At 43.3% G+C, this 15,570-nt stretch overlaps 1 protein-coding gene across 2 annotated transcripts in view; it reads right to left on the bottom strand.

The window, feature by feature from the left end:
• The window catches only part of akr1a1a (aldo-keto reductase family 1, member A1a (aldehyde reductase)), a 49,025-nt gene that overhangs the window by 28,614 nt on the left and 4,841 nt on the right, over positions 1-15,570 (bottom strand). For both annotated transcript variants that reach the window (XM_055633413.1, XM_055633412.1), the window contains one exon: positions 6,792-6,886. In XM_055633413.1, coding sequence (XP_055489388.1) covers positions 6,792-6,875 — 84 coding nt within the window. In that variant the 5' untranslated portion in view covers positions 6,876-6,886. The remainder of the gene's footprint in view (positions 1-6,791; positions 6,887-15,570) is intronic.

Raw genomic sequence — 15,570 nt, 5'->3', positions numbered from 1 at the left:
ACCGATTAAGGGTACGGTACAGAGCTATGCGACAAGCAGTCATTTCGATCCAGACATGGAACAAAGCATGCAAAATAGGGCATTCCCAGTTTGTGCAATATCAGTCAATGAGGGATGCAACTATTACCATTCAAACTGCCTGCAAAAGTATGGTGGTTAAGCAAAAGAGAGCTACTGTAAAAGTGCAGTCAGTACTCCGTATGAGTTGGTATAGGAAAGACCTAAGGAGACAAATAGACGCACAACAGAAAAGGCTGAAATGATACAAAAGACTTAAACGACATAGGAAAGACTTCCTCAAACCGTTTATACAGCAGTTGTAGTGCAGTATCACTACCGTGCTTATGTAGTAAGAGAAATATACAGAGCGCAAATCAAAGCCACTGCTGTATTGCAAGGACAGTATAGATCCTACTTCTTGATGAATAACCAGAAAGGTGATTTAAGAAGACAAATAGACGAACAGCAAAAAAGGCTTAAACGTTGCAAAGAACGGTTAAATAAATGTGTGACGATGAGCAAAAAGCTGTTAACAGAAAAGTCTAAAGACGAGAGGCTTGTCGGTCGAGACAAAAGTATGCAGGACCGATTGCGATTAGGACACTTCAGTATAGTCCAGCATGGAGCTTCCTTCACTGAGCAATGGACAAATGTTTATGCATTGCAGAATGTCATTATACAACAAAGAGCAGATAAATATGCAGCGCCAGGAAATTGAGCGACTGAAAAATGAAAACCTGCAGTCATGTGTCAGATCCCACCTACAAATAATGAACAGAAACAGAGGAAATGTTAACTTTAGCGGAATATCAAGAACAGGAAGAAATCTGCAAATTAGATTAGGATATTTAAAAAGGGAAGAGGCAGAGATACAGGTAGAGCTAGAGTGATTAGAAAGATGAGTGGAATGAACCATTATAAGTGCTAAGTTTAGACACAGTTTACAGTTATGAGGATGTAATGTCAGATGACTGTAATAATATAGTTTTGCAACTGTGTGTTAATCAATTATATTTAATGTAGTAGAAATGGTGTTATTCGCTTCCAAGCTAAAGGGGGAGCAGTGTAATGTATATAATGTATATGGTGTTACCTGCCTCCAAGTAAAAGGGGGAGCAGTGTAATGTATATAATGTAATTAGCATATGTTATGTCTTGTGCGCGGGGACGCATGCGCTGGAGGAGACTCGTGGTGGCGTCCTGCAATAAAGAAGCTTGTTAGTTTACTCCTGTATCTGAGAGTTCTTTTGAGTCAGTTCCAAGTACCCAAAATACACTACAAGGTGCATAGTTGCTTGAAAGTGACATCACAGGTGGGTAGGTTGGTGAAGAAGGCTTTTGGCACATTGGCCTTCATCAGTCAGAGTATTGAGTATAGCCGGTAGACAAAAGTGCTGGAGAAACTCAGCGGGTGCAGCAGCATCTATGGAGCGAAGGAAGTAGGCAACGTTTCGGGCCAAAACCCTTCTTCAGACTGATGTATGGTGGGGGGACAGGGAGAAGAAAGGAGAAAGGAAGAGGAGGAGCCCGAGGGCTGAGGGAGAGCTGAGAAGGGGAGGAGACAGCAAAGGCTACCGGAAATTGGAGAAGTCAATGTTTATGCCACTAGGGTGCAAACTGCCCAAGTGGAATATGAGGTGCTGCTCCTCCAATTTCCGGTGGTGCTCACTCTGGCCATGGAGGAGGCCCAGGACAGAAAGGTCGGATTCAGAATGGAAGGGGGAGTTGAAGTGCTGAGCCACCGGGAGATCAGGTTGATTAATGCGGACCGAGCGGAGGTGTTCGGCGAAATGATCGCCAAGCCTACGCTTGGTCTCCCTCCCCTTCTCAGCTCTCCCTCAGCCCTCGGGCTCCTCCTCTTCCTTTTTCCTTTCTTCTCCCTGCCCCCCCCCCCCCCCACCCTAAATCAGTCTGAAGAAGGGTTTTGGCCCAAAAATTTGCTTATTTCCTTCACTCCATAGATGCTGCTGCACCTGCTGAGTTTCTCCAGCACTTTTGTCTACCTTCGATTTTCCGGCATCTGCAGTTCCTTCTTAAACATATTGAGTATAGACGTTAGGAGATCATGTTACAGTTGCATAAAACATTGGTGAGACCACATTTAGAGTTTTGTGTTCAATTGTGGTCACCGTGTTATAGGATAGATGTTGTCAAGCTTGAAAGGGTTCAGAGAAGATTAACTATCATGTTGTCGGGACTCGAGGGAGAGGTTGAGGTTGGACTTTATTCCTTGGAGCACAGGAGGATGAGGAGTGATCTTATAGAGGTGTACAAAATCATGAGAAGACTAGATCAGATAAATGCACAGTGTCTTGTGCACAGAGTAGGGGAATTGTTAAGCAGAGGACAAAAGTTTAGGATGAGGGGAGAAGAGTTAATGAGAGCCTGTGGGGTAACATTTTTACACAAAGGCTGGTGGGTGTATGGAACAAGCTGCCGGAGGAGGAAGTTAAGACAGGTACTGTCCCAACATTTAAGAAATGTTTAGACAGGTACATGGATAGGATAGGGGTATGGACCAAAAGCAGGCAGGTGGGACTAGTGTAGATGAGGCATGTTGGCCAGCGTGGGCAAGTTGGGCCTGTTTTCACACTGTATGACTGTGCCTCCTATCAATCCCCTATAATAGGGGTAATTTATAGTAATCAAATAACTTACCAACCAACATGTCTGAGATGTGGGATAAAATGAAGTACATTGGAAGAGCAAATATGTAAGGAGATTGCAGGTATTAGTAGTAAGCACAAGGTAGTGATTGTGGGAGATTTCAATTTTCCACACACAGACTGGGAAACACATTCTGTAAATGGGCTGGATGGGTTGGAGTTTGTAAAATGTGTGCAGGATAGTTTTTTGCAGCAAAACATAGAAGTACCTACTAGAGAAGGGGCGGTGCTGGACCTCCTGTTAGGGAATGAGACAGGTCAGGTGGCAGAGGTATGCGTTAGGGAACAGTTCGGGACCAGTGATCACAATACCATTAGTTTCAATATAATTATGGAGAGGGTCAGAACTGGACCTAGGGTTGAGATTTTTGATTGGAGAAAGGCTAATTTTGAGGAGATGCAAAAGGATTTAAAAGGAGTAAATTGGGACAGCTTGTTTTATGGGAAAGATGTGAAAGAGAAATGGAGGACATTTAAAGGTGAAATTTTAAGAGTGCAGAATCTTTATGTCCCTGTTCAGTTGAAAGGAAATAGTAAAAATTGGAAAGAGCCATGGTTTTCAAGGGAAATTGGACACTTGGTTCGGAAACAGAGAGATCTACAATAATTATAGGCAGCATGGAGTAAATAAGGTGCTTGAGGAGTATAAAGAATGTAAAAAGAACCTTAAGAAAGAAATTAGAAAAGCTAAAAGAAGATATGAGGTTGCTTTGGCAAGTAAGGTGAAAGTAAATCCAAAGGGTTTCTACAGCTATATTAATAGCAAAAGGATAATGAGGGATAAAATTGGTCCATTAGAGAGTCAGAATGGACAGCTATCTGCAGAGCCAAAAGAGATGGGGGAGATATTGAACAATTTCTTTTCTTCGGTATTCACCAAGGAGAAGGATATTGAATTATGTGAAGTAAGGGAAACAAGTATAGTAGCTATGGAAACTATGAGATTCAAAGAAGAGGAAGTACTGACACTTTTGAGAAATATAAAAGTGGATAAGTCTCCAGGTCCGGACAGGATATTCCCTAAGACATTGAGGGAAGTTAGTGTAGAAATAGCAGGGGCTATGACAGAAATATTTCAAATGTCATTAGAAACGGGAATAGTGCCGGAGGATTGGCGTACTGCGCATGTTGTTTCATTGTTTAAAAAGGGGTCTAAGAGTAAACCTAGCAATTATAGACCTGTTAGTTTGACGTCAGTGGTGGGCAAATTAATGGAAAGGTTACTTAGAGATAATATATAGAAGCATCTGGATAAACAGGGTCTGATTAGGAACAGTCAACATGGATTTGTGCCTGGAAGGTCATGTTTGACTAATCTTCTTGAATTTTTTGAAGAGGTTACTCGGGAAATTGATGAGGGTAAAGCAGTGGATGTTGTATATATGGACTTCAGTAAGGCCTTTGACAAGGTTCCTCACGGAAGGTTGGTTAAGAAAGTTCAATTGTTGGGTATTAATGGTGGAGTAGCAAGATGGATTCAACAGTGGCTGAATGGGAGATGCCAGAGAGTAATGGTGGATGGTTGTTTGTCATGTTGGAGGCCAGTGACTAGTGGGGTGCCACAGGGATCTGTGTTGGGTCCACTGTTGTTTGTCATGTACATCAATGATCTGGATGATGGTGTGGTAAATTGGATTGGTAAGTATGCAGATGATACTAAGATAGGTGGGGTTGTGGATAATGAAGTAGATTTTCAAAGTCTACGAAATGAAATGAAATGATTCAATTTATTGTCATTGTCAGTGTACAGTACAGAGAGATTTATGCCAGTTGGAAGAGTGGGCTGAAAGATGGCAGATGGAGGTTAATGCTGATAAGTGTGAGGTGCTACATCTTGGCAGGACAAATCAAAATAGGACGTACATGGTAAATGGTAGGGAATTGAAGAATGCAGGTGAACAGAGGGATCTGGGAATAACTGTGCACAGTTCCCTGAAAGTGGAATCTCATGTAGATAGGGTGGTAAAGAAAGCTTTTGGTGTGCTGGCCTTTATAAATCAGAGCATTGAGTATAGAAGTTGGGATGTAATGTTAAAATTGTACAAGGCATTGGTGAGGCCAATTCTGGAGTATGGTGTACAATTTTGGTCGCCTAATTATAGGAAGGATGTGAAACTATCTCCAAATAGAGAGAGTACAGAGGAGATTTACTAGAATGTTGCCTGGGTTTCAGCAACTAAGTTACAGAGAAAGGTTGAACAAGTTAGGGCTTTATTCTTTGGAGCGCAGAAGGTTAAGGGGGGACTTGATAGAGGTCTTTAAAATGATGAGAGGGATAGACAGAGTTGACGTGGATAAGCTTTTCCCACTGAGAGTAGGGAAGATTCAAACAAGGGGACATGACTTGAGAATTAAGGGACAGAAGTTTAGGGGTAACATGAGGGGGAACTTCTTTACTCAGAGAGTGGTGGCTGTGTGGAATGAGCTTCCAGTGAAGGTGGTGGAGGCAGGTTCGTTTTTATCATTTAAAAATAAATTGGATAGTTATATGGACGGGAAAGGAATGGAAGGTTATGGTCTGTGCGCAGGTATATGGGACTAGGGGAGAATACGTGTTCCGCACGGACTAGAAGGGTCGAGATGGCCTGTTTCCGTGCTGTATATTGTTATATATGGTTATACATGCAGGAAACCACGTGGCCACACAAGGAACGTGCAAAATCTACGCAGACCAGCAGTGCAGGCTAGGATCAGACTGGTGGCTGGAGATGTGAGCTAGCAGCATTACTTCCTGTGCCACCATGCACAGTTTTAAAGACAGGTCTGAAATCAGTAAAACATTCAAAATACAAAGTATCCAGATATCTCTAGAGATGTATTTTGAATCCAAATCAGATTGATTGGACAGAAAATGCTGGAATAACTCAACTCGACATGTTGTGTCTATCTTCAGTTTAAACCAGCATCTGCAGTTCCTTCCTACTCAGATGGATTGGAAGAAGTTCTTCTCATTAAACCCCTTATGGTCTCCAAATTAAATCAGTTTGGACAATCTCATCTGTAATAATTGGGGGTCAAAAGTTAACAAAGTGCAGAAATTAGAATTAATCCTTCAGGAGAGCTGATGTAAACTGAAGGAAATGACTGCAAACATTATTCAGAATCTATTTTGGGGAGCTCAATGTTATATAACACGTAACTGCTGCACTGGCATCTTTTTACAACAAATATCAATGAGTGTGAACAACTAATCAATAAATACAGGTGCACAACCTTTTATCCGGAGTTCCGGAAACCAAAAAGCTCCGAAAACTGGACATTTTTTCCAGGATGTCGTCTGCACACTAAAGCTCGCGTTTGGCGCCAAACTTGACCCAAAACGACCCACAGTCAACCCAGGTCTGTACTACTGTAGCGGCTGCCTCCTCCCCGGAGACCGGGGAGACACTTAAACATCTGTAAATCATTGCTTAAATGTTAGTCAGTTAGTTTGGAGGGCTTTTATGTGAAGGGGGGGGGGGGGGGGGGGTGAAGGGGGAAACTTTAATTCTTAGTCCCCTACCTGGTCGGAGAGGCGGGGAGCGGTCAATGCCTTACCGGGTCACCGTGTAGTAAGCTCCGGAGCACTGTGGCCGCCGACTCCCAACATCGTGGATCTGGGGCTGCGGGCGTACGGCCGCGGGCGGCGCGCAGCCAGGGGTAGAGTTGCCGGGGTCGGAGCTCCAACCGGCGCCGCCCGCAGCCGGACGCCCGCAGCCCCAGCTTCGCGATGTTGGGAGTCGGCGGCTACAGCGCTCCGGAGCTTACTACACGGTGACCCGGTAAGGCATTGCCCGCTCCCCACCTCACCGACCAGGTAGGGGACTAAGAATTAAAGTTTCCCCTTTCACCCCCCCACCACATAAAATCCCTCCAAACTAACTGACTAACATTTAAGCAATGATTTACAATGATTCCCCGGTCTCCGGGGAGGAGGCAGCCGCTCCAGACTTTTCAAGCCGCCCGCGCTACCTACCTAATCTACGCTAAAAATCTTCCATTCCGAAATCCGAAAAATTCCGAAATCCGAGAAGTGTCTGGTCCCAAGGCTTTCGGATAAAAAGGTTGTGCACCTGTACAATCATTCAAAGCATTAAAAGAACAAGCAGTTGACCATTCAGAGTACCACAATATTAGGAATCTTACCTGGCCGGGGGAACTCTTCCACGTTCCCAACCCAACTAATGGCATCTTCTTGTTTGTTGCCAATGTTATATAGGTGAGACTCATATTCAATGCACCTTGTAAAATAATGAATTAATAGAATTACATATATACAATTATATACATATACATATATATAGAGAGAGAATTACAAACACATACACATTAATAATACAATTACAACCCATGTACAGTCACAGATATACAAAATATATGTGTAATTACTGAATGACATGAAACAATTGACTAGCTGTTATTTCTAATTGACTGAAAATCTGAATAAATGTTATCAATAGCAATCTGCGCTCTTCCACCAAAGGCAAATATTTGTTTTTTGACAGTTACTTTGTAATGGCAGCAATATTAAAATATATCTTTTCATTGACAGTCACAAATTACAATCCCATTGATCAGCAACATTAACTCTGACTTGCTGCATATTTCCAGCATGTTTTTAAAAAATTCATATTTCAGTTTTCTCTTTAGCGAATGTTATTATACTAAATTAAATTCCTTTTTCAGATGTCCTCCATAATGAAGGTTAAATTCAATGCCTTATGTTCTCAGCAAACTGGCTGCTTAGGTTGGAGAAATGCTGCAGCCTGCAGTTCTGCTTCTTTGTCAAGGGCACCGGTCGCAGAGGCCGGCGGTTGTTGAGGGGGCCAGCGGTTGTTGAGAGGGCCGGCAGCTGAGGTTGAGGATGGCGCTGGCTGTTGAGGGCAGGCCATGTGGGAGCCGGAGGACACGCCACCAAGATCTAAGGAGGACCTGCTTGGGGGGATCGCCCTGAAGGGGGGGGGGGGGGGGGGGGGGGGGGGGGGGGGGAGAGAGAACAGGGAAGACCCAGCTTGGAGGTGGGGGGTGCGGGAGAACAATGGAGCACATGGCGCGGGATACTTTGTAACTTTGGTGGCACCCTTAATGGTATACAAAATAAAGAATTTCACTGTGACTTGTCACACGTGACTATAAAGCATTCATACATTCATTTATTCATACATTCATTCTTGACTACTTTCTCGAGGGAGCAATGAATATGTGACTGCTTTGAGTCCAATGTTTGTGTCTTATAGTCATAGAGTTATAAAGTCATAGAGCACAGAAACACAACTCGTCTATGCTGACCAAATTTCCCAATCTAAAGTAGTTCCATTTGCCCATGTTTGGCCCACATCCCTTCAAACCTTTTCCGTTCACGCACCTGTCCAAGGATGTTTTAAATGCCGTGATAATACCTGCCTCAACTATTTCCTCTGGCAGCTCATTCCATGTACCCTTCACTCACTGAGTGAAAAGTTGCCTCTCAGGTTCATATTAAATCTTGCCCCTTTCACCTTAAACATACCTGTGTTCCAAGGAACAGAGTCCTAGCCTGTCCAACCTCTCACTAAAGAGTAGACCCTTGTCCTGGTAACAACCTCGTAAAACCCCCCCTGCACCTTCAACTTAATGACACCTTTTCTTTTAACAATACTCCACGAGTGGTCTCACCATCTGTAACATAACGTATTTTACAACTATAAAACAATATCGCAACTTCTGTATGCTGATGACGGATGAAGATCAATGTACCAAAGGCATTTTTCACCACCATATCTACCTGTAATGCCAATTCAAGGAGTTATGTACATGTACGTATGTACATAGAAACATAGAAAATAGGTGCAGGAGGAGGCCATTCGGCCCTTCGAGCCAGCACCGCCATTCATTGTGATCATGGCTGATCGTCCCCAATCAATAACCCGTGCCTGCCTTCTCCACATATCCCTTGATTCCACTAGCCCCTAGAGCTCTATCTAACTCTTAAATCCATGGGTGTCATGGTACACCAGTCATTGAAGGTAGGCATGCAGGTGCAGCAGGCAGTAAAGAAAGCGAATGGTATGTTAGCTTTCATTGCAAAAGGATTTGAGTATAGGAGACTGGATAGATTTGGTTTATACTCTCTACAACAACCTGGCCCTTTAGAAGATTGAGAGGGGATCTTATAGAAACTTACAAAATTCTTAAGGGGTTGGACAGGCTAGATGCAGGAAGATTGTTCCCGATGTTACTGGGAAGTCCAGGACAAGGGGTCACAGCTTAAGGATAAAGGGGAAATCCTTTCCGAAAACCGAGATGAGAAGAACTTTTTTCCACGCTCCCCTCCACAGAGAGTGGTGAATCTCTGGAACTCTCTGCCACAGAGGGTAGTTGAGGCCAGTTCATTGGCTATATTTAAGAGGGAGTTAGATGTGGCCCTTGTGGCTAAGGGGATCAGGGGGTATGGAGAGAAGGCAGGTACGGGATACTGAGTTGGATGATCAGCCATGATCATATTGAATGGCGGTGCAGGCTCGAAGGGCCGAATGGCCTACTCCTGCACCTAATTTCTGCTGTTTCTATACATGTACTTCTATATCTCTCTGTTCGACAATAGGGCCCACAATTATAACACGTTGAGGCCCCCACTAGCACTGAATACTTGGTCAATTTGAGTGGTGCAGGCCACATCATTTGCATGCCCAATATCATTCTCCTGAACAGTATAGTTGATGTGGTCTCATCAATCCCCCACATAAATGAAGCATCAGCAACACTTTAGCTTTCCTACTAACTTGATGTTCCTATACACTAGTCCTTTGCAAATCATGCACTTAGATACTCAGGTCTTTCCGAAACCTTTCAATATCCAGATAATATACTTTGCTTATTATTTTGCTTTCAAAAAGGATAATTTTGCATTATTCTGCCCACTCACTCAGCCTACTCACTTACCTCTTTGCAGCCTCTATGTCCCTTTTACTTTCCCATCCATCTCTGTATCATCAACAAATTTTGCAACCACATATTCAGTGCCTAAATGCAAGTTATTTCTATAAATGATAACATATTGAGGCCCCCACATCATTTCATATCACACACCAATCAATGACATCTTGTCAACCAAAAGAGACCAAATCACACCTCCTGCTGTTTTCTGTTAATCATGTTAACTGGTATCCATGAGCTAGTTCATTCAAAGGACCTGCTGTGTTAATTGATGCCTTTGCAGTACCATTCATAAATATAATGAAAGGTCATCATCTACCTGACTTTTATGGTGAGGATTGTTTCTTGACAAGCCTGGATGAGGGCGTGGATGGGAGCAATGAAAAATTAAACAGGCATAAAAAAATGGGGGAAACAAAATGCATTATAAATGCATAAGAAGATGACGATGTTTGGCCCATTCTTGAACAAATGCAATGGAGTAGTTTGTTTGGGAGGTCAAGGCAGAATTAGGTAGCAGGTTCCTTCCCCCGAAGTTGCACTATAACGTGACATTAGGTCTAATGGTTGATCTATGGACTAAACCTCATGATGAGCAGACAATTCTCATTCAATATTACAAATATGTGACCAATATAGCTGTCTGAAGCTTATTGGGTACTGCTGAGTTGCATTTTCTGAGAAAAGATTTCCACAGTGATCTTTAAGAAAGAACCACAGATGCTGGAAAAATCGAAGGCAGACAAAAATGCTTGAGAAACTCAGCGGGTGAGGGAGCATCTATGGAGCGAAGGAATAGGTGACTTTATAGGTATCTTTGCTATTATATGTAAATTAACCACAGTGATTTTAGGAGATTAACCAACTGCACTTCAGAACTATTATGATATGCTTGGTAAATAATAAGTTATGCTAATCAATAAGATTTATTTGTGCATGGTTAAAATAATGGCCAAAAGTCATAAATTTACAAAAAAGTATGAAGCTATATTTTTTTCTTTTTTTGTACTGAAAAGATGCAGCTCTCTTCTATTTACCCTGTCCAAACCACTCATGCTCTTGTACCTTTTAAACAATTCTCTGCTCAACCTTCATGATAGCAGGGAAAATAGCCACGTACTAACAGCAGAACAGGTCTCAGCATCTGGCTGCTCAACTGCCCTGGTATTCAAAATTTGTGTTGTTTGCAAACTGCCTACACAGAGCAGAATTCTGCTTTGAAGACTGATTGACAGAGAAAATAGGTGCAGGAGTAGGCCATTCGGCCCCTTGAGCCAGCACTACCATTCAATATGCTGAATTATCTGAAAAGACTATGACCTAGAAATTATAATGTGCAGCACTATGCTCTTATGCCCAATACAAGTAAGCTTATGTAAACATAGAAACATAGAAATTAGGTGCAGGAGTAGGCCATTCGGCCCTTCGAGCTTGCACCGCCATTCAATATGATCATGGCTGATCATCCAACTCAGTATCCCGTACCTGCCTTCTCTCCATACCCCCTGATCCCCTTAGTCACAAGGGCCACATTTAACTCCCTCTTAAATATAGCCAACGAACTGGCCTCAACTACCCTCTGTGGCAGAGAGTTCCAGAGATTCACCACTCTCTGTGTGAAAACAGAGTGTTCATAGTCAGCTAGAATGTGCAATGATGTATTCAAGAGAGAGTTAGATATAGCTCTTAGGGCTGACAAAATTAAAAGATATGGGGAGAAAGCAGGAACGGGGTACTGATTTTGGATGATCAACCATGATCATATTGGGTGACTTCAATCTACATATAGATTGGGTGAATCAAATTGGCAAGGGTGCTGAGGAAGAGGATTTCTTGGAATGTATGCGGGATAGTTTTCTAAACCAACATGTAGTAACCAAAGAGAGAGCAGGCTATTCTAGACTGGGTATTGAGTAATGAGGAAGGGTTAGTTAGCAGTCCTGTTGTGCGTGGTTGAGTTCTTCATTAGGATGGAGAGTGGCATTGTTAATTCAGAAACAAGGGTCCTGAACTTAAAGAAAGGTAACTTTGAGGGTATGAGACGTGAATTGGCCAAGATAGACTGGCAATTGATTCTTAAAGGGTTGGCGATGGATATGCAATGGAAGGCATTTAAAGACTGCATGGATGAACTACAACAATTGTTAATCCCAGTTTGGAAAAAGAATAAATCAGGGAAGGTAGTACATCCGTGGATTACAAGGGAAATCAGGGATAGTATCAAAACAAAAGATGAAGCATACAAATTAGTCAGAAAAAGCAGCCTACCAGAGGACTCAGAGAAATTCAGAGTCCAGCAGAGGAGGACAAAGGGCTTAATTAGGAAAGGGAAAATAGATTAGGAAAGAAAACTGGCAGGGAACATAAAAACTGACTGCAAACGTTTTTATAGATATGTGAAGAGGAAAAGATTAGTTAAAACAAATGTAGGTCCCTTGCCGTCAGAAACAGGTGAATTGATCATGGGGAACAAGGACATGGTAGACCAATTGAATAACTACTTGGTTCTGTCTTCACTAAGGAAGATATAAATAATCTGCCGGAAATAGCAGGGGACCGGGGGTCAAATGAGATGGAGGAACTGAGTGCAATCCAGGTTAGCCGGGAAGTGGTGTTAGGTAAATTGGATTGATTAAAGGCCGATAAATCCCCAGGGCCAGATACTCTGCATCCCAGAGTACTTAAGGAAGTATCCCCAAAAATAGTGGATGCATTAGTGATAATTTTTCAAAACTCTTTAGATTCTGGTGTAGTTCCTGAGGATTGGAGGATATCTAATGTAACTCCACTTTTTAAAAAGGGGGGGGAGAGAGAAAACGGGGAATTACAGACCAGTTAGTCTAACATCGGTAGTGGGGAAACTGCTAGAATCAGTTATTAAAGATGGGATAGCAGCATATTTGGAAAATGGTGAAATCATTGGACAGTCAGCATGGATTTATGAAAGGTAAATCATGTCTGACGAATCTTATAGAATTTTTCAAGGATGTAAATAGTAGAGTGGATAAGGGAGAAGCAGGTGGATGTGTTATATCTGGACTTTCAGAAGGCTTTCGACAAGGTCCCACATAAGAGATTAGTATAAAACTTAAAGCACACAGTATTGGGGGTTCAGTATTGATGTGGATAGAGAACTGGCTGGCAGACAGGAAGCAAAGAGTAGGAGTAAACGGGTCCTTTTCACAATGGCAGGCAGTGACTAGTGGGGTACCGCAAGGCTCAGTGCTGGGACCCCAGCTATTTACAATATATATTAATGATTTGGATGAGGGAATTGAATGCAACATCTCCAAGTTTGCAGATGACACGAAGCTGGGGGGGCAGTGTTAGCTGTGAGGAGGATGCTAGGAGGCTGCAAGGTGACTTGGATAGGCTGGGTGAGTGGGCAAACGCATGGCAGATGCAGTATAATGTGGATAAATGTGAGGTTATCCACTTTGGTGGCAAAAACAGGAAAGTAGACTATTATCTAAATGGTGGCCGATTAGGAAAGGGGGAGATGCAACGAGACCTGGGTGTCATGGTACACCAGTCATTAAAAGTAGGCATGCAGGTGCAGCAGGCAGTGAAGAAAGCGAATGTTATGTTAGCATTCATAGCAAAAGGATTTGAGTATAGGAGCAGGGAGGTTCTACTGCAGTTGTACAGGGTCTTGCTGAGACCACACCTGGAGTATTACATACAGTTTTGGTCTCCTAATCTGAGGAAATACATTCTTGCCATAGAGGGAGTGCAGAGAAGGTTCACCAGACTGATTCCTGGAATGTCAGGGCTTTCATATGAAGAAAGACTGGATAGACTCGGCTTGTACTCGCTATAATTTAGAGGATTGAGGGGGGATCTTATATAAACTTACAAAATTCTTAAGGGGTTGGACAGGCTAGATACAGGAAGATTGTTCCCGATGTTGGGGAAGTCCAGAACAAGGGGTCACAGTTTAAGAATAAGGGGGAAATCTTTTAGGACCGAGATGAGGAAAACATTTTTCACACAGAGAGTGGTGAATCTCTGGAATTCTCTGCCACAGAAGGTAGTTGAGGCCAGTTCATTGGCTATATTTAAGAGGGAGTTAGATGTGGCCCTTGTGGCTGGGATCAGGGGATATGGAGAGAAGGCAGGTACAGGATACTGAGTTGGATGATCAGCCATGATCATATTGAATGGCGGAGCAGGCTCGAAGGGCCGAATGCCCTACTCCTGCACCTATTTTCTATGTTTCTACTGGTCTTAATGACTACAGGCCTGTCGCACTGACCTCTGTAGCCATGAAGACCCTTGAAAGACGTGATGGCCAAGCTGAAAAATAACATGAACCTCCTGCTGGACCCTCTGCAGTTTGCATTTCGGGCCAATAGATCTATGGATGATGCAGTCAGCCTGGGCCTGCACTTCATCCTCCTGGACCTAGACCGCCAGATGACCTATGCGAGGATTTTGTTTGTTGATTTTAGCTCTGCATTCAACACCATTGTGCCAGAACTACTACACTCCAACCTTTCCGAGTTGACTGTGCCTGAACCCTTCTGTCGGTGGATCACCAGCTTCCTGACAGACAGGAAGCAGCATGTGAGGCTGGGAAAGCACATCTGGGATCCGCAGTCCCTCAGCATAGGAGCACCGCAAGGCTGCATACTCTTTTCCCTCTCCTCTACTCTCTCTACACCAATGACTGCACCTCCACTGACTCCTCTGTCAAGCTTCTCAAGTTTACGGACAACACAACCCTGATTGGACAGATCCAGGATGGGGAGGAAACTGCCTAAAGACAGGAACTGACACAGCTGGCGTCCTGGTGCCATCGCAACAATCTGGAGCTCAATGCTCTTAAGACAGTGGAATTGAATGTAGACTTTAGGAGAGCTCCCCCTCCCCTCACCATCAACAACACCAAAGTCACATCCGTGGAGTTTTTTAAGTTCCTGGCAACCATCGTCTCCAAGGACCTTAAGTGGGGGGCTACCATCGACTCCACATTCAAAAAGGCACAACAGAGGATGTACTTCCTGCGGCAGCTGAGGAAGCACAATCTGCCACAGGCAATGATGGTCCAATTCTACCTGGCCATCGTAGAGTCTATCTTCACCTTCTCCATCATGGTCTGGTTTGGGTCAGCCACCAAGCACGACATCCGGAGGCTGCAGCGAATTGTCCGATCAGCTGAGAAGGTTATTGGCTACAACCTTCCCTACATTGACGAACTGTACACTGCAAGGGCCAGGAAGCGAGTGGGTAAGATAATCTCTGACCCATCTCACCCTGGCCACAAACCCTTTGAATCACTTCCCTCTGGTAGGCGACTCCGGACAGTCAAAGCTGCCACAGCCGGACATAAAATCAATTTTTTTCCACGAGCTCTACTCAATAGCCAAAAATCTGTTGCCTCCTTTTGCTCTGGTATTTTATTTAATGCATGTTTAATCAATAATGTTTTATTATTAATGTTTAATGTTTTATGCATCATTCCTAACTGTCACTGTATGTCATGTTGTCACTGCGGGCGGAGCACCAAGGCAAATTCCTTGTATTGGAATACTTGGCCAATAAACTTATTATTCATTCATGGAGCTCTTAAAGATAGCGGAGTCATGGGATATGGGAAGAAGGCAAGAACGGGGTAATGATTGTGGATGATCAACCACGATTACATTGAATGGCGGTGCTGGCTCGAAGGACCAAATGGCCTACTCCTGCACCTTTGTCCATCTACACTAGTCCCACCTGCCTGCATTTGGCCCATATCCCTCTAAACCTATTCGATCCATGTACCTATCTAAATGATTCTTAAATGTAATGATGGTGTCTACTTTTTTCTTTTTGTTTTATAAACTGCCAAAGAGGTAGTTAAGGCAGGTACTAAGAGGTAGTTAAGGCAGGTTGCAAAGAAAACAACCACAAAGTTTTTCTAGTGGCCATGAAGTTTAAATCACCCATCCCTGGAATGTTTATACGAGATCCCATAGCGTAAGATATCCCAAGGTACTTCACAGGATTGATAATCAAATGTAATTTG

Source organism: Leucoraja erinacea, chromosome 1 (assembly GCF_028641065.1).
Source record: "Leucoraja erinacea ecotype New England chromosome 1, Leri_hhj_1, whole genome shotgun sequence".
Taxonomy (NCBI): Eukaryota; Metazoa; Chordata; class Chondrichthyes; order Rajiformes; family Rajidae; genus Leucoraja; species Leucoraja erinaceus.
This window is presented reverse-complemented; position numbering and strand designations above follow the sequence as displayed.